General features: G+C 39.4%; 1 protein-coding gene across 1 annotated transcript in view; it reads left to right on the forward strand.

Annotated features, from left to right (window-relative positions):
- Nucleotides 1–15,570, forward strand: part of CFAP61 (cilia and flagella associated protein 61) — a 247,115-nt gene that overhangs the window by 30,725 nt on the left and 200,820 nt on the right. The window contains exon 8 of the mRNA XM_036320969.1: nucleotides 11,854–12,013. Coding sequence (XP_036176862.1) covers nucleotides 11,854–12,013 — 160 coding nt within the window. The remainder of the gene's footprint in view (nucleotides 1–11,853; nucleotides 12,014–15,570) is intronic.

Here is a 15,570-nt window from a genome sequence, read left to right on the forward strand (position 1 = left end):
TTTCAACATCCCTTAGTTTTGGTATATTGTTTCCATTTTTGTTTGAAGATGTTTTTTATTTCTCTTTTTAGTATTACTTAACCTCTTAGTTGTTTAGGAGTGTTTTTAAATATCCACGTGTTTGTGAATTTTTCAGTTTTCCTAATGTTACTGATTTTTAGTTTCACAACATGTGGTTAGAAAAGATACGTGGTATGATTTCATCTTCTTAAATTTGCTAAGACTTGTTTTGTGACCTAATGTATAATCTGTCCTGGAGAATGTTTCATGTGTGCTTGAGGAGAATGTGTACTCTGCTGCTGTTGGATGGAATGTTCTGTATATTTATGTTAGGTTCATTTGATCTAAAGTATCAATCTAGTCCAACGTTTCCTTGTTGATTTTCTGTCTGGATGGTCTATCCAAAGTTTGGGGTATTAAAGTTTCCTTCTATTCTTGTATTGTCTGTTTTTTCCTTAATATCCTTTAGTATTTGCTTAATATATTTAAGTAGCCTGATATGTTGGAGATATATATATATATATATATATATATATATATATATATATATATATATACATATATATGTGTATATATATGCTTATATTTATATTTATGATTATTGTATCTTCTTGATGAATTGAACCCTTTATAATTATATAATGACCTTCTTTGTTTCTTGTTACCATTTTTGGCTTAGAGTCTATTTTCTCTGATATAAGTACCCCTGCTTTCTTTTGGTGTCCACTTGCATGGAATATCATTTTTCCCCCTCTATCTCCACTTTAGCATTAGAACTGAAGTGAGTCTCTTGTAGGTAGCATATATTTGGGTCTTGCTTTCTTATTCATCCAGCCACTCTATATCTTTTGATTGGAGAATATAATCCATTTACATTTAGAGTAATTATTGATAGGTAAGAAGTTATTGTTTTCTTTTTTGTAGTACCCTGTTCCTTTCATTATCTCTTTCTGCCATCTTTTATTAATTATTGATTTCCTGTAGTATTATGCTTATATTCTTTTTTGTTTATATTTTGGGGATCTACTGCAGGTTTTTGCTTTGTTGTTACAATGAGGCTTACATAAAATTTTATACATGTAGTAGTCTATTTTATGCTAATAACAACTTACCTTCGATCACATACAAAAATTTTAGTCTTTTTTTTCAATGTCACTATTTACCTTTTTTAATATTGTGTATTTATTAATAAATTATAGATATTTTATTTTTAATACTTTTGGACTTTAACCTTTATACTAGAGTTAAGTATAACTTAACATTCCACCATATTACAGTATTAGAGAATTCTGAATTTGACTATATACTTACCTTTATCAGTGTGTTGTATATTTTCATATGTTCTCATGTTCAATTTAAAGAACTCCTTTCAATATTTCTTGTATGGTAGATCTAGTGGTGATGAACTTCCTCAGCTTTTGTTTGTCTGGGAAAGTCTTTATCTACCTTTCGTTTTGGAAGGATAGCAGTGCTGGGTAAAGTGTTCTTGGTTGGCAGGGTTTTATTCCAGCACTTTGAATATATCATTCATGCTCTCTTGCCCTGTAAGGTTTCTGCTAAGATAGCCTTAAAATAAATTGCAGCTTCTTGTCTCTTGCTACTTTTAAGATTCTCTATTTGTCTTTTATTTTTTACAGTTTTATTAAATGTGCCTTGGAGGGGATCTTTTTAAGTTGACTTTGGTGGCTTAGGACTTTTATGAACTTTGATATACAAATCTTTCCCTAGATTTAAGATGTTCTCAGCTCTTCTTAAATAAGCTTTCTGACTCCCTTTCCCTCTTTCTCCTTCTGGAAATACAATGATTTGCAAATTGATCTTTTTGATAATATTCCTAGATCATGTAGACTTTTTCCTCTCTTTTTCATTCTTCTTTGTTTTCCTATGACTGGATAATTTCAAAGATCCTATCTTTGATCTCACTGATTACTTCTACTTGATCAAGTCTTATGTTGATGCTCTCTATTACATTTTGTTTTGTATTATTCATTGTATTATTCAGCACCAAAATTTCTTTTCAATTTTTTATGATTTCTGTCTCTTTATTAAACTTCTCAATGTGAGTGTGTGTGTGTGTATTGTTTCCCTAATTTCCTTAAACTGTCTTTCTGTGCTTAATGTAGTTCATTAAGTTTCTTTAAAATAGCTATTTTTAGTTCTTGATATGATAAGTCAGAGATCTCTATCTCTTTGAGTTGGGTTACTGTATTTATTTCCTTGCATATTTCCTTGCTTTTTAAATGTTCCTTGGAATTTTGTGTTACTGGCTTCACTTTTGAAGTAGCAATCATCTCCATCATAAGTGAAATATCTCCCATTAGCCCTACAAGGAATTCTGAGGCTTTCTTGGATATCCTGTGAATACATCTGCTCCATGCTACTTGCTTTCTCTTGTGGCAGAATTCGTAAGCGCGTATGTAATCTCTGAATCTTGAGAAGCAGCAGACTGAGTACAGACGGCTTCTTTTCCCAAAGATGGCACTACAACTCAAGTTTGTGGTCTCTCTCTGGCCCACTGCTTTAACTGATTTTCTGCATGTGCTCATTAGCCATCTGCCAAAGCCTGCTCATGCTGCTGCTGGAAACATGCAAGGGAGCTAGCCATGGGAGTAGGGTGGTATATGGGTGAGACACACAGAGAGCGGAGAGTGCTCATGGCCAGTTGGAGGGACTCATGGGTGAGACATTACCAGTAGGTCATGGGTGGACTTCTGGGTAGAATTTGCAACGTATTTATGGTCTGTGTGTCTTTAATGTTCTCCAAGAGTTCTATCTGCTGTTTTCCTAGACTCTTTTCACCCACCTACCCCACCCCCGTTTTGGAGCCCCTGATTTAGTAGGCTGAATGGGGTGAAGATAAATGAATCCCTTAGGAAGCATTCACACAGCTGGGAATGCTGGTATTTGTTCATATGCTATCCCTTTCCCTGCCCCAAGGAAGATCTATCTTGGCACTAATCTGTGTCTCCTTGGTAAGGGGTGACATGGTTAAAGTCGAACTGTTTCTTTTATCCACTCTAGTGTATCCAAATTCAATGAAGTCCCAGAAGTTCTCTAGAAACATGTTCTTTCACAAAGACTCTCTCCTCTGCGAGTGATTAAGTAAGTGGCTCTCACACCACACCAAGAGGTGCTGGAGCCAGTTCATAGGCCGCGCATGGTCCATAGCCAGGGCTTATGACTGTCTGCCTATTTCCTGATGCACAGGTAGGCAAGACTCCTTCCAGGTCCCGTTGCATATGGTACTGGATTTCATAGGCACTTTTATTCATGGATAGATGCTGAATATTTGCTGTTGAATTGGGGGACAAAATGATGGATATCTTTAAGCTGCCTTGATGCTGACATCACTCTGGAGAAGGCTTTTCATTTTTTGCTTCCAAGGCGCTAGCTTCAACCTAAATCACTTGAGTTAGTGCTCCTGAAGAGCAGCTGCAGTGGGAAGGCCCTCACGTCCGTTCTTTCTCTCGTTGTATGTCACACATTTTACTGTGTGTAAACAGCAGAGGAAACGTACAGGCTTAAAATTGCAATCCCAACCCTGCAAGGACCCTTTGGTGTGTCTAGAGCAGGGGTCCTCAAACTTTTTAAACAGGGGGCCAGTTCACTGTCCCTCAGACTGTTGGAGGGCTGGACTATAGTTTAAAAAACTATGAACAAATTCCTATGCACACTGCACATATCTTATTTTGAAGTAAAAAACCCAAACGGGAACAAATACAATATTTGTATTTGCATGTGGCCCGCGGGCCGTAGTTTGAGGACCCCTGGTCTAAAGAGCCAATCTCCAAGAGGTCATGCTGCCACAGACATCAGAAGCTTTGTGTTCTTTGGAGATGAGACCACAGACTCCGTCTCAAATGGGAAGGCAGAAACAGGACCCCTCAATAGGGAGGAAACCATTTTAGGATATGGGAGCAGACCTTCAGTCTGTACCAAGCTGTATCCAGGGAATTAAGCCTCTTCAGGTTCAAAATCAGTGCTGTCACTGTCCTCCCACCTGTCTCCCTGTCATTCTCCCAATCACCTAGACTTCCTCAGGTTGGCCCTTAGGCAGTGGTATGCTGGAATTAGCTCTCTCTCTGGCTTATTACAAGAGCCAATTGTGAAGTCTTCAGTAGTATTTTTAAAAATTTTATTTTATTGTTTAAAGTATTACAGATAGTAGTACATATGTCTCCTCGCCCCCCCCCCCCCCTCCATTGACCTTCCCTCGGCCTCCCTTACCCCCCGGCACATGCCTTCACCCCACCCTGCCAGTGTCTTGTGCCCATTGGTTATGCTTATATGCATGCTTACAAGTCCTTCGGTTGATCTCTTACCTCCCCCACTCCACAACATTCCCTAGCCTTCCCACTGTAATTTGACAGTCTGTTCAATGCTTCTCTGCCTCTGTATCTATCTTTTTGTTATCAGGTTATAATGTTCTTTATTATCTATAAATGAGTGAGATCATGTGGTGTTTTTATTTCACTTCCTGGCTTATTTCACTTAGCATAATTCTCTCCAGTTCCATCCATGCTGCTGCAAATGCTAAGAATTCCTTCTTTTTTATAGCAGCATAGTATTCCATTGTGTGTATGTACCATAGTTTTCTAATCCACTCATCTGTTGATGGGCATTTAGGCTGTTTCCAAATCTTGGCTATTGTAAATTGTGCTGCTATGAACATAGGGGTGCATATATCCTTTCTGATTGGTGTTTCTGTTTTCTTGGGATATATTCCTAGAAGTGGTATTACTGGGTCAAATGGCAGTTCCATTTTTAAATTTTTAAGGAAATACCATACTGTTTTCCACAATGGCTGTACCAGTTTGCATTCCCACCAGCAATGAAGGAGGGTTCCTTTTTCTCCGCATCCTCTCCAGCACTTGTCATTTGTTGATTTGTTGATGATAGCCATCTGACAGGTGTGAGGTGGTACCACATTGTTGTTTTGATTTGCATCTCTCGGATGATTAGTGACTTTGAGCATGTTTTCATATGTCTCTTGGCCTTCTGTATGTCCTCTTTTGAAAAGAGTTTACTTAGGTCCCTTGCCCATTTTTTTATTGTATTGTTTATCTTCCTTTTGTTAAGTTGTATGAGTTCCCTGTAAATGTTGGAGATTAAACCCTTATCGGTGATAACATTGGCAAATATGTTCTCCCATACAGTGGGCTTTCTTGTTGATGGTTTTCTTTGTTGATGGTTTCTTTTGTTGTGTAGAAGCTTTTTATTTTGATGTAATCCCATTTGTTTATTTTCTCCTTAGTCTCTCTTGCCCTAAGGTCTGTGTCTGTAAAGATATTGCTTCGATATATGTCTGCAATTTTGCTGCCTATGGAGTCATGTAGGATTTTTATGGTTTCCTGTCTTACATTCAAGTCCTTTAGCCATTTTGAGTTTGTTTTTGTGTATGGTGTAAGTTGGTGACCTAGTTTCATTTTTTTTGCATGTATCTGACCAAATTTCCCAGCACCATTTATTAAAAAGGCTGTTTTGACTCCATTGTATGCTCTTGCCTCCTTTGTCAAATATTAATTGAGTATAATGGCTTGGGTCAATTTCTGGGTCCTCTATTCTGTTCCATTGGTCTATATGTCCGTTCTTGTGCCAGTACCAGGCAGTTTTGAGAACTGTGGGTTGGTAATATAGTTTGATGTCTGGTATTGTGATCCCTCCAACTTTGTTCTTCTTTCTCAGGATAGCTGTGGCTATTCGGGGTCTTTTTCTTCTTCTTTTTGTTTTATCTTTAATTTCTTTATTGGTTAAGGTATTACAAGTGTGTCCTCATCCCCCCATTATCGGGGTCTTTTTTCATTCCAGATGAATTTTTGGAAAGTTTGTTCTAGATCTTTGAAATATGCAATTGGTATTTTAATAGGTATTGCATTGAATCTATAGATTGCTTTAGATAGTATGGACATTTTAATGATGTTGATTCTACTAATCCATGAACATGGTATGTTCTTCCATTTGTTTATGTCTTCCAAGTCTTCAGTAGTTTTGCAAGCTGGTTGTTAAAAACAGCCATTATTAAAAAATAAGTTATATAAACTTACAGTGTAATAAGTTATATTAAAAACAAAATTAATAAATGCTCAATACCCATCATCACTTCCTGATTATTTTACTAATTCTTGTGCTCTTTAGGTTTCCATCCATGGTCTCTGTGTAGTGGAAATACCATATAATGGTGGCTGCTGGACATCCCTTTCCAGCTTCCTGTTCAGTGACATCACATTGGTAGTTTACAGTTGGCCACAATTATCTATATCACAGAAATTGGAATTTGCTACAAGTCAGGGCTTTTCTCCCTAAAATGACAATTAGGCATTTACTTGCTTATATGTGACTTCAGTTGACAATAGATAATAGAACACAGTACATCAAGTCTGTCTCTTACCAACCCAGCTCACAGTAGTTACAGGCCATGCATGTAGAATGTCTGAGAGTTATGCCTGTATGTGTGCAAAGCCCTTAATTAAAGGTTTTTAGCTGTGAGGACATTCTTTGGCTTGATAGCTACTTTGAAGTCATCACTTTGCTGCAAGTTGCTTTTCATAACTTTGCCCTGGCTTACCTTGTCATCTGGTGTTTACTCCAAACTGAGATTTCAGGGAAGGAAAGTTAGAGGCCAAGGGCAGCTCCTAGAGACAGATGGCAGAGTGTCTGCTTTGGCGTAGGCACCGCTGACCTGTGTGTAGACAGAGCCTGCCAACTCAGCCATGCCCTTGGCAGAAGGAAGAGGGGATCAAAGCTGGCACTGTTCACAGTGAGGGCTACCTAATTGTGGAGTCTTGCCACCCAACAGGGAAGGATGACCATAAGGCCTTTTCAATGGAAGCATGTACGATACAGTGCACAGTGTCTATAAATGGACCTGCTTGTGAGGACAAGATCACTGCACATCTGATTTTCTAGTAACCTGAGCCTATGTACCATCATGTAGATCATCACAACAACAACAAAACTCACAGTTTCGCTCTTCAGTATAAGAAAATTGAAGACGCCTTTGTGGTAGGAATATCCCGGTCACCTGGAGAGTAGATAGCAGCCAGCAATCAATGCCTTTTCATTGTACAGGTGAAATAGTCCATTACATCCATTTATTGTTTTTGGAAAACATACACACAAAAAGATGCATTTGAACACTTCCACAAATTCATAATTCAGAACAGTGTTTCTCAAATCAAAATAGTTATTTGAAAGAAACTCAAAGGAAATAGCAGACCCGTCCACAATATGTCCTTGCTCGGTAGCAGTCCATAATTGTGAACTTTTGTGAATTGTCACAACCCGGGATGAATGATGGGAATATAACAGGTTGTAGAATTGGAGAATGTTAAATCTTTGTTCCGAATGGCAAAACATGTTTTTCTCATTTTCATCAGAATGTGTGATCCATGCCATTTGAAATCAAATTCCAAACACAATGAGCCATTAGTGTAATAGCTCATTACTAACAGCAGTCTTATAAATAATACATTCTTATCATGCGCATGCAGCTCGCCATGAAGCCAGCAAAAGGTATTTCAGGCCATCGAAGTTTCTTTGTGCCAGTGTGGCTGTAGATTAGAAGGACATCTCCATGTGAACCAAGATGGATGCCAATTTTCCCTGCCGAGAGGGAGGCTGGCCGTCTCTTTCTGCACATATGGTAGATGGATTGGTTAATCAGCGTCTGCTGAGTCTTGGGCCTACAATTACAGAGAAGCCAGACAACTGCAGCTACTCAGCCTTTGTTCATGAGTGCAAACAAGACAAACAATCGCTTGTTATTTGGGGAAAAAATTAAAATGTTTATTTTGGACTTTTATTAAAGTGTCAATGGCTTTATAAAACAGCTGTGTAAATTCAGCCTTTTACAGCTAGCTAGTATCATTTTGGGGAGCCGGTAAAAGAATATGCATGGAAAAATTAATTTTTAAATCATCCCCTTATATTTTAGCATTGAAGAGGAAATAAAGGAAATCTCACATGTATTTTTCAAACATATGTTTGAAAACAAATGGTTTTAAACTAGAAGGCACATTTGAGAACATTAGTTTAATACCTAATTTTTCTGTGCCATTTAAAAGACTGAGCATTATAGTAGCTTAATTTTCTGCTTTAGTAGGCTAAAACAGTGATTTTCAACTTTTTCATCTCATGGCACACATAAACTAATTACTAAAATTCTGTGGCACATCAAAAAATATACTTTTTGCTAATCTGACCAAAACTATAGGTATAATTTTGAATGATTTACCAAAAATAATAATAATAGTAATTACCTACCCTTTTTGCTCCAAAGTGACTTTTGAAAAAATTGGGTGCCAATACTTGTATATAAGGAGTTCTGATACCAAGAATTAACTAATCAGATGCAATCTTATTATGCAACGTGACCAATAAGATGTGATTCTATTATATGACCTATATATTTATGGTTCAGGACAGAGCATTCACAACAGTGCACTTTTGCTGTGTTGGCTGTCATTTTTTAAAAAGTGCTTTTATTTATTTTAGAGAGAGAGGAAGAGAGAGGGAGAGATAGAAACATTGATTGGCTGCCTCTTGCACACTCCCTACCTGGGATCAAGCCTGCAACCAGGGTATGTGCCCAGACCGGGAATCGAACCCATGACTTTTTGGTATACTGGTCAATACTCAACCAACTAAGCCACACTGATCAGGGCTGTTGTCTTTTTTTTTCATTTGTCAATCTAAAGGAAAAGAGGTCAGTGCCCCTGATTAAATAGCCAAGTATTGCATTTTTTAAAAATTCTTGTGGCACACCAGTTGAAAATTGTGAGTTAAAATATTAATCATTTTCTCCAAATGGGCATTTATGGAACGATGCTACATTTTGGGGACTAGGGAATGCCTATGATTATTGAATTCTACTTTTTAAGTGGAATGGTTGTCCCCCAAAATAGGCTAAACCCTTGAGGGATAAATGCTAGTTTCTATTAAGAGCTGGCAGTCAAACCAGTCAATCAGAATTTGCTTCAAACCCATGTAATAATCAGCAGGAATTATTCATGTGAAATTTATTTTTTTCCACTTTTTTTTTTTTTAAATATATTTTATTAATTTTTTACAGAGAGGAAGGGAGAGAGATAGAGAGTTAGAAACATCGATGAGAGAGAAACATCGATCAGCTGCCTCCTGCACATCTCCTACTGGGGATATGCCCGCAACCCAGGTACATGCCCTTGACCGGAATCGAACCTGGGACCTTTCAGTCCACAGGCAGACGCTCTATCCACTGAGCCAAACCGGTTTCGGCTTTTTTCCACTTTTACTGATATAATTGACATATAACATTGTATAAATTTAAGTTGTACAACATAATGATTTGATATATGTACATATTGCAAAATAATTACCACAATAAGATTAGTTAATCAAGGAACTATACATTTTCTCTCACTCTCTTTTAAAATTTTAAATGCTTATCTTATGGAGAAGAATGAAATATAGAATTATTGAATGGACATAATAAAGAATTTCAATCACAGTCATCTCTTAATGTGGAATATGATAGAATTAAATTTGTTAATTTATATTTTAGTACCAGTCATAGGTGCAGATTAACTAGTTACTCATTAAAAGATAACTTGTTTCCTCTAATCACAGCACTTCTGACAACAAATGTGTAGCGTTTTCTTTCTACGCCAACTAGTTCTTCAGCTCTCAGACACCACTGGGTGTCCTGCAGCTCTGTTCTGACACTACCTGGAGTCCGCACAGACCCACACATGTAGAGCTCACACCCACAAGACTGCTCCCACTTCAGACACTAGTCACAAGCCCCAGATTGCCACCTGTACTGCTGACTGACTGGCGATAAATCAGGAGTTCCCATAGCCCTCTCCTTGGGTTCACTAATTTAATAGTACAGCTCACAGAACTCAGGGAAATGTTTTAATTACTACTATCAGTTCATTATAAAAGATACAACTCAGGCCCTGGCCAATGTGGCTTGGTTGGTTGGGCGTTATCCCATTTACCGAAATGTTGCCGATTCAATTCCAGCCTGAGTTTCAGGCTCCCTCCCTGGTAGGGGGCATGCAGGAGGCAACCGATCATTGATGTTTCTCTCTCTCTCTCTCTCTCTCTCTCTCTCTCTCTCTCTCTCTCTCTCTTCTTTCTCTCTCCAAATAAAAATTTTTTACAAAAGTTATAGCTCAGGAACAGTCAAAAGCAAAAGAGACATAGAGCAAGGTGTGTGTGTGGGGGGGGTGGGTGGGAAGGGGGATTGTGAGTTTTCATGCCCTCTTTGGGCACATCAGCTCCCAGCACCTCAATGAGTTCACTAAACCAAAAACTCCTTAATCCAGTTGTTTAGGGGTTTTTATGGTGGTTCCATGAATAGTTGATTATATTATTGGCCATTGGTGATTGAACTTAATCTCTGGCCCCTCTCCCCTCCCTTGAGGTCAGGGATAGAACTGAAAGTTCCAACCCTCAAATCACAGGTTTCGTTCCTCTGACAACTAGCCCCAATTTTCAAAGAGTCACCTTATTAGCATAAACTCAGATATCCTTGAAAAGGGCTATTATGAAAAACAAAAGATGCGCCTTTTAGGAAATTGCAAATGTTTTAGGAGCTTGCTCTTGGATCAGGGATGAAGACCAAATATAAATTTCTTATTATATCACACTATCACATTCTTAATCCTAACTGTGTCTTTCTCATCAAAGGCCTAAAATCATGGGGACCATTGTTAGAGGTTCAAACAGGTAGCTGTTATGATGCTGGAAGGTGATAGATTAGACCCATGAGTTTACTTTGCTCAGATGTTTCCACCAAACCACTTTCCTCACATCTCCTCCCTATGAGACCATCTAAGCCAGAGGTTCTCAACCTGTGGATCGTGACCCCTTTTGGGGTCGAACGACCCTTTCACAGGGGTCGCCTAAGACCATCGGAAAACACATATATAATTACATATTGTTTTTGTGATTAATCACTATGCTTTAATTATGTTCAATTTGTAACAATGAAAATACATCCTGCATATCAGATATTTACATTAAGATTCATAACAGTAGCAAAATTACAGTTATGAAGTAGCAACGAAAATAATTTTATGGTTGGGGGTCACCACAACATGAGGAACTGTATTAAAGGGTTGCGGCATTAGGAAGGTTGAGAACCACTGATCTAAGCAAATAAATGAATTCAAGAAAATCAAAAAGTTCCAACCTGGTGAGGAGTGAGTGACCATGAACTTTCTCTGAATCGGGAGTCAATCAGATGGACACAGGAACAATGGCTGGTCTTACTGAGAACTGTGCATGGTGCCAGGGACGAGAGTGGACAGAAGGCTAGGCTTGCAGTGGGATAATGCGAAGGATATGGGGCAGGCCAGGGCACTGCCTGGGCCACGAGGGCACATGTTAAGTTCCAAATAGATTTTCTTCAAGAACTCTCTGGCAGCTTCTTTATGTTAGGTATCCATTTCTAGGATTGTTGACCATGGTCACATGTTGAACACTAGAGGCCCAGTGCACGAAATTTGTGCACAGTTAGGATCCCTAGCGGCTGCCTGCTGCCAGCTGCTGGCCGGGACCTCCCTTCATCCAGTGGCTGCCGGCCCCGCCCCCTGGTGGAACTCCCGGTTGAACTCCCAGTCGAGGGGACAATTTGCATATTAGGCTTTTATTATATAGGATTGTTTTGAGTGTGTTGTGTGTGCCATGCATTATGCTGGACACTAGAGCTGCTGAAGGAAAGCACTGCTTCCTCCCTCAAATGCCTCAAAGTACTCGCCAAACTATGTTGGTCCAATCACCCACTATGCTATGGACTCATGAAAGTTTCATGCTGAGAATCCATTGGAGGCCTGATAGAGTAACCAGATATTTTGGATGTTTCAGGTGGAAGGTGTAGCTGTTGGGTTCATGAGCGTGTGCTCAAGAGTGAACATGGAGCTCCTGCATGAGTGCTTTGACTTGGGGCCCTTCCACGGATTCTGCGTCCCACATCCCGATGACATTCTGGAGCTGCCACAAGACCTAAGCTTTCAAGAAAGTCAAGGTACAGGGGCTATCACAGGAACATGTCAGGAATTAAATCCATGTCTGTACACAACTGTGTTTTACTAAGTGACAGAACTAATTTTATAGCTCCTTCTGGAATTCTCTTTAAGCTATAGGTTCTTCCTCTGGTTAACCAAATCCTTGTGCACATATCCATGAGCTCAGATAGTCTAAACTTTAAATTTTAGTTTAGTTAAACATAGTGGCCTTGCAGTTTAAGGTTTTCTAAACTCAGAATGTCTGCCTTCAGATTGTTCATGGTGAAATAATTGGTAGTATTTGATGATTTTACGTACACATGCAAGCGTAATTATAATGAGTGAATTTTTCAAATCAGTAACTCAAGAAGTTCTATATGCCTTTAAGTTTTAATCCCACCAGTTAGTGCTTCTGTGTTTATGTCATTAGCAAATTCTTATGTAGTGCTGGCCTATTGCAAATAGTAATTTTTAACTTGTTTAATTTATTCCTACCCATCTGAAATAACAAAATTGATTTTAAAACATTGTATCAGGATTTTCATCAAGTGAAATTAGGTAATCTCAAACTTTGGTATTTTAATTTACGAATGAGATCTTACTGCATTCCTGGGTATCTTTGCAGTTAAATGTTTCAGTTCTTAAAATCAGACAGATGCAGGTAAGGTATGTTAATTCATTTCTCTACACCAGGGTTTCTTCATTTCTAAAATAGGAAAACCAGTGATACCTCACACATAGAGGGGTTGTGAAGTTTCACTGAGATTACTCATGTCAAGTGCTTTACTCTAGTGCTCAATAAACGTTGGTCATTGTTGTTAGCAATTGTTATTTCTTTTTTTTTTTTTAAATTAAATCTTTATTGTTCATATTATTACATTTGTTCCTCTTTTTTTTCCCCCCATAACTCCCCTCCTCCCAGTTCCCACCCCACCCTCCGCCCTCACTCCCCACCCACTGTCCTCATCCATAGGTGCACGATTTTTGTCCAGTCTCTTCCCGCATCTCCCACACCCCTTTCCCCCCCCAGGAATAGTCAGTCCATTCCCTTTCTATGTCCCTGATTCTATTATAATCGACAGTTCATTCTGTTCATCAGATTATTTATTCACTTGATTCTTAGATTCACTTGTTGATAGATGCATATTTGTTGTTCATAAATTGTATCTTTACCTTTTTCTTCCTCTTCCTCTTCTTAAAGGATACCTTTCAGCATTTCATATAATCCTGGTTTGGTGGTGATGAACTCCTTTAGCTTTTCCTTATCTGTGAAGCTCTTTATCTGACCTTCAATTCTGAATGATAGCTTTGCTGGATAAAGTAATCTTGGTTGTAGGTTCTTGGTATTCATCACTTTGAATATTTCTTGCCACTCCCTTCTGGCCTGCAAAGTTTCTGTTGAGAAATCAGCTGACAGTCGTATGGGTATTCCCTTGTAGGTAACTGGGTTTCTTTCTCTTGCTGTTTTTAAGATTCTCTCTTTATCTTTTGCTCTTGGCATTTTAATTATGATGTGTCTTGGTGTGGTCCTCTTTGGATTCCTTTTGTTTGGGGTTCTCCGCGCTTCTTGGACCTGTAAGTCCATTTCTTTCACCAGGTGGGGGAAGTTTTCTGTCATTATTTCTTCAAATAGGTTTTTTTTTTTTTTTTAAATATATTTTTATTGATTTTTTTTTTTTACAGAGAAGAAGGGAGAGGGATAGAAAGTCAGAAACATCGATGAGAGAGATCGATCAGCTGCCTCCTGCACGCCCCCCAGTGGGGACGTGCCCGCAACCACGGTACATGCCCTTGACCGGAATCGAACCCGGGACCCTTGAGTCCGCAGGCCGACGCTCTATCCACTGAGCCAAACCGGTTCGGCTTCAAATAGGTTTTCAATATCTTGCTCTCTCTCATCTTCTGGCACCCCTATAATTCTGATGTTGGTACGCTTGAAGCTGTCCCAGAGGCTCCTTACACTATCCTCGCATTTTTGGATTCTTTTTTCATTTTGCTTTTCCGGTTGGGTGTTTTTTGCTTCCTCGCATTTCAAATCATTGACTTGATTCTTGCGCTCCTCTGGTCTGCTGTCGGGAGTCTGTATAATATTCGTTATTTCAGTCTGTGTATGCTTAATTTCTAGTTGGTTCCCCAATATAAGATCGAGGGTCTCATTAGTTTTCTTGTAGATCTCATTAAGTTTATCGGCGGCTTCTAAACAGTTCTTGAGAGACCTTAAAAGTGTGGTTCTGAACTCTATATCTTCCATTGACAATTTTGTCCTGTTTCTTTGTCTCTGCATTTTGTTATGCTTCCTTGGTGCACCCCCTAGTGGTCTTTGTTTGCAGTCTTATAGTTAAATCTTGATTGTTGTAGCTAATTCCAGGGAGGGTTTGACCTCCAGGCCAAGTGGCTATGAGAATCAGCTGTGTCAGCAGTGAGAGAATTTCTGTCCTCTAGGGAGGTGCTAATCTAGCCTTTGCCTGAGGCTATCCGGCAAATGCCTGTATGCAGGGCTTGGGCGGGGCGGGTCGAACAGGATCAACAGGGTGGGCCGGAGAGAGCAGTTATGGCGGCTCTCAGTCCTGTCCCCAGGGGCTCTGCCTCTCTGAGTCCCAGCACCCGCTGCAAAGCTCAGAGAGAAAGCTGCACTCGCTCTGACCAAAGCCAGACAGTCCCGCTTCTCCCGTTTGAGTCTGGGTCCCTAAAGACTCACCAGTATCTGGAGCTCAGATTCTGCGACTCCCTCCCGATTGAAAACGCCAACCGCGCCCTCCGCCGCCAGCCCGCTCTGCGCACTCCGCACCTCAGAATTTGACTTCAGCACTGCGCCTCCTCTGAGTATCCAGATGCGTTTCTCTTTCCTCCTAGTTGTAGGACTTCCACTCAGCCAGCGTTCCTGTGGTTCTGGGTGATGTCCCTTCCGTTTTTTGGTTTCACTTTTGAAGTAGTTGTTCAAAGCAGCAAACTCCGGCGTTAACCTATGCCGCCATCTTGGTTCTCCCAGCAATTGTTATTTCTTTGTGATTGGCCTTTCACCCACTTGAATCTTCCCAAGTTAAAATCTGGGCATTTTGAATTGTTCCACTTTCTTGTCTCTGCAAAATTATATATCAAGATTGTTAAAAAAAAAAAAAAAATAGAAAGAGAAACACACTGGGTGGTGGCAAAGTTCCTGTTAATCTAAACAATGGCGCGTGCTGTCATTCCCTCGATGGGAGGCCAAGTGCCTGGATGTACAGAGCTCATCTGAATGTCCACTCAGTGCAGAGAAGGAGCGCAGCCACGGATGCAGAGGCCGTTTCCTTTTTGTACTGATGACTGCTCTCTTCCCAAAAGAGAGATTTGAGGTCACTGTTTTTTAATAGTGAAGGCTGACTCGCCCGTGCTTTTTAGCAAAGAGATGTTGGCGTGCACTGAAGGAACTTTTCAGCATGAGACAATCTTCAGTCATAAGTTATCATTGTCATTTTCATATGTATAAATTCTTATCAAAGGTGGCATTAAGTAGGTTTTATAGATCAATTTTCTCATGTATAAAATGGAGATTAAAAAAATAGTCTCTAACCCAAAGAATTGTTGGGAAGATTAAATG

This window comes from Myotis myotis, unplaced genomic scaffold, assembly GCF_014108235.1.
Source record: "Myotis myotis isolate mMyoMyo1 unplaced genomic scaffold, mMyoMyo1.p scaffold_m19_p_9, whole genome shotgun sequence".
In the NCBI taxonomy this organism is placed as follows: Eukaryota; Metazoa; Chordata; class Mammalia; order Chiroptera; family Vespertilionidae; genus Myotis; species Myotis myotis.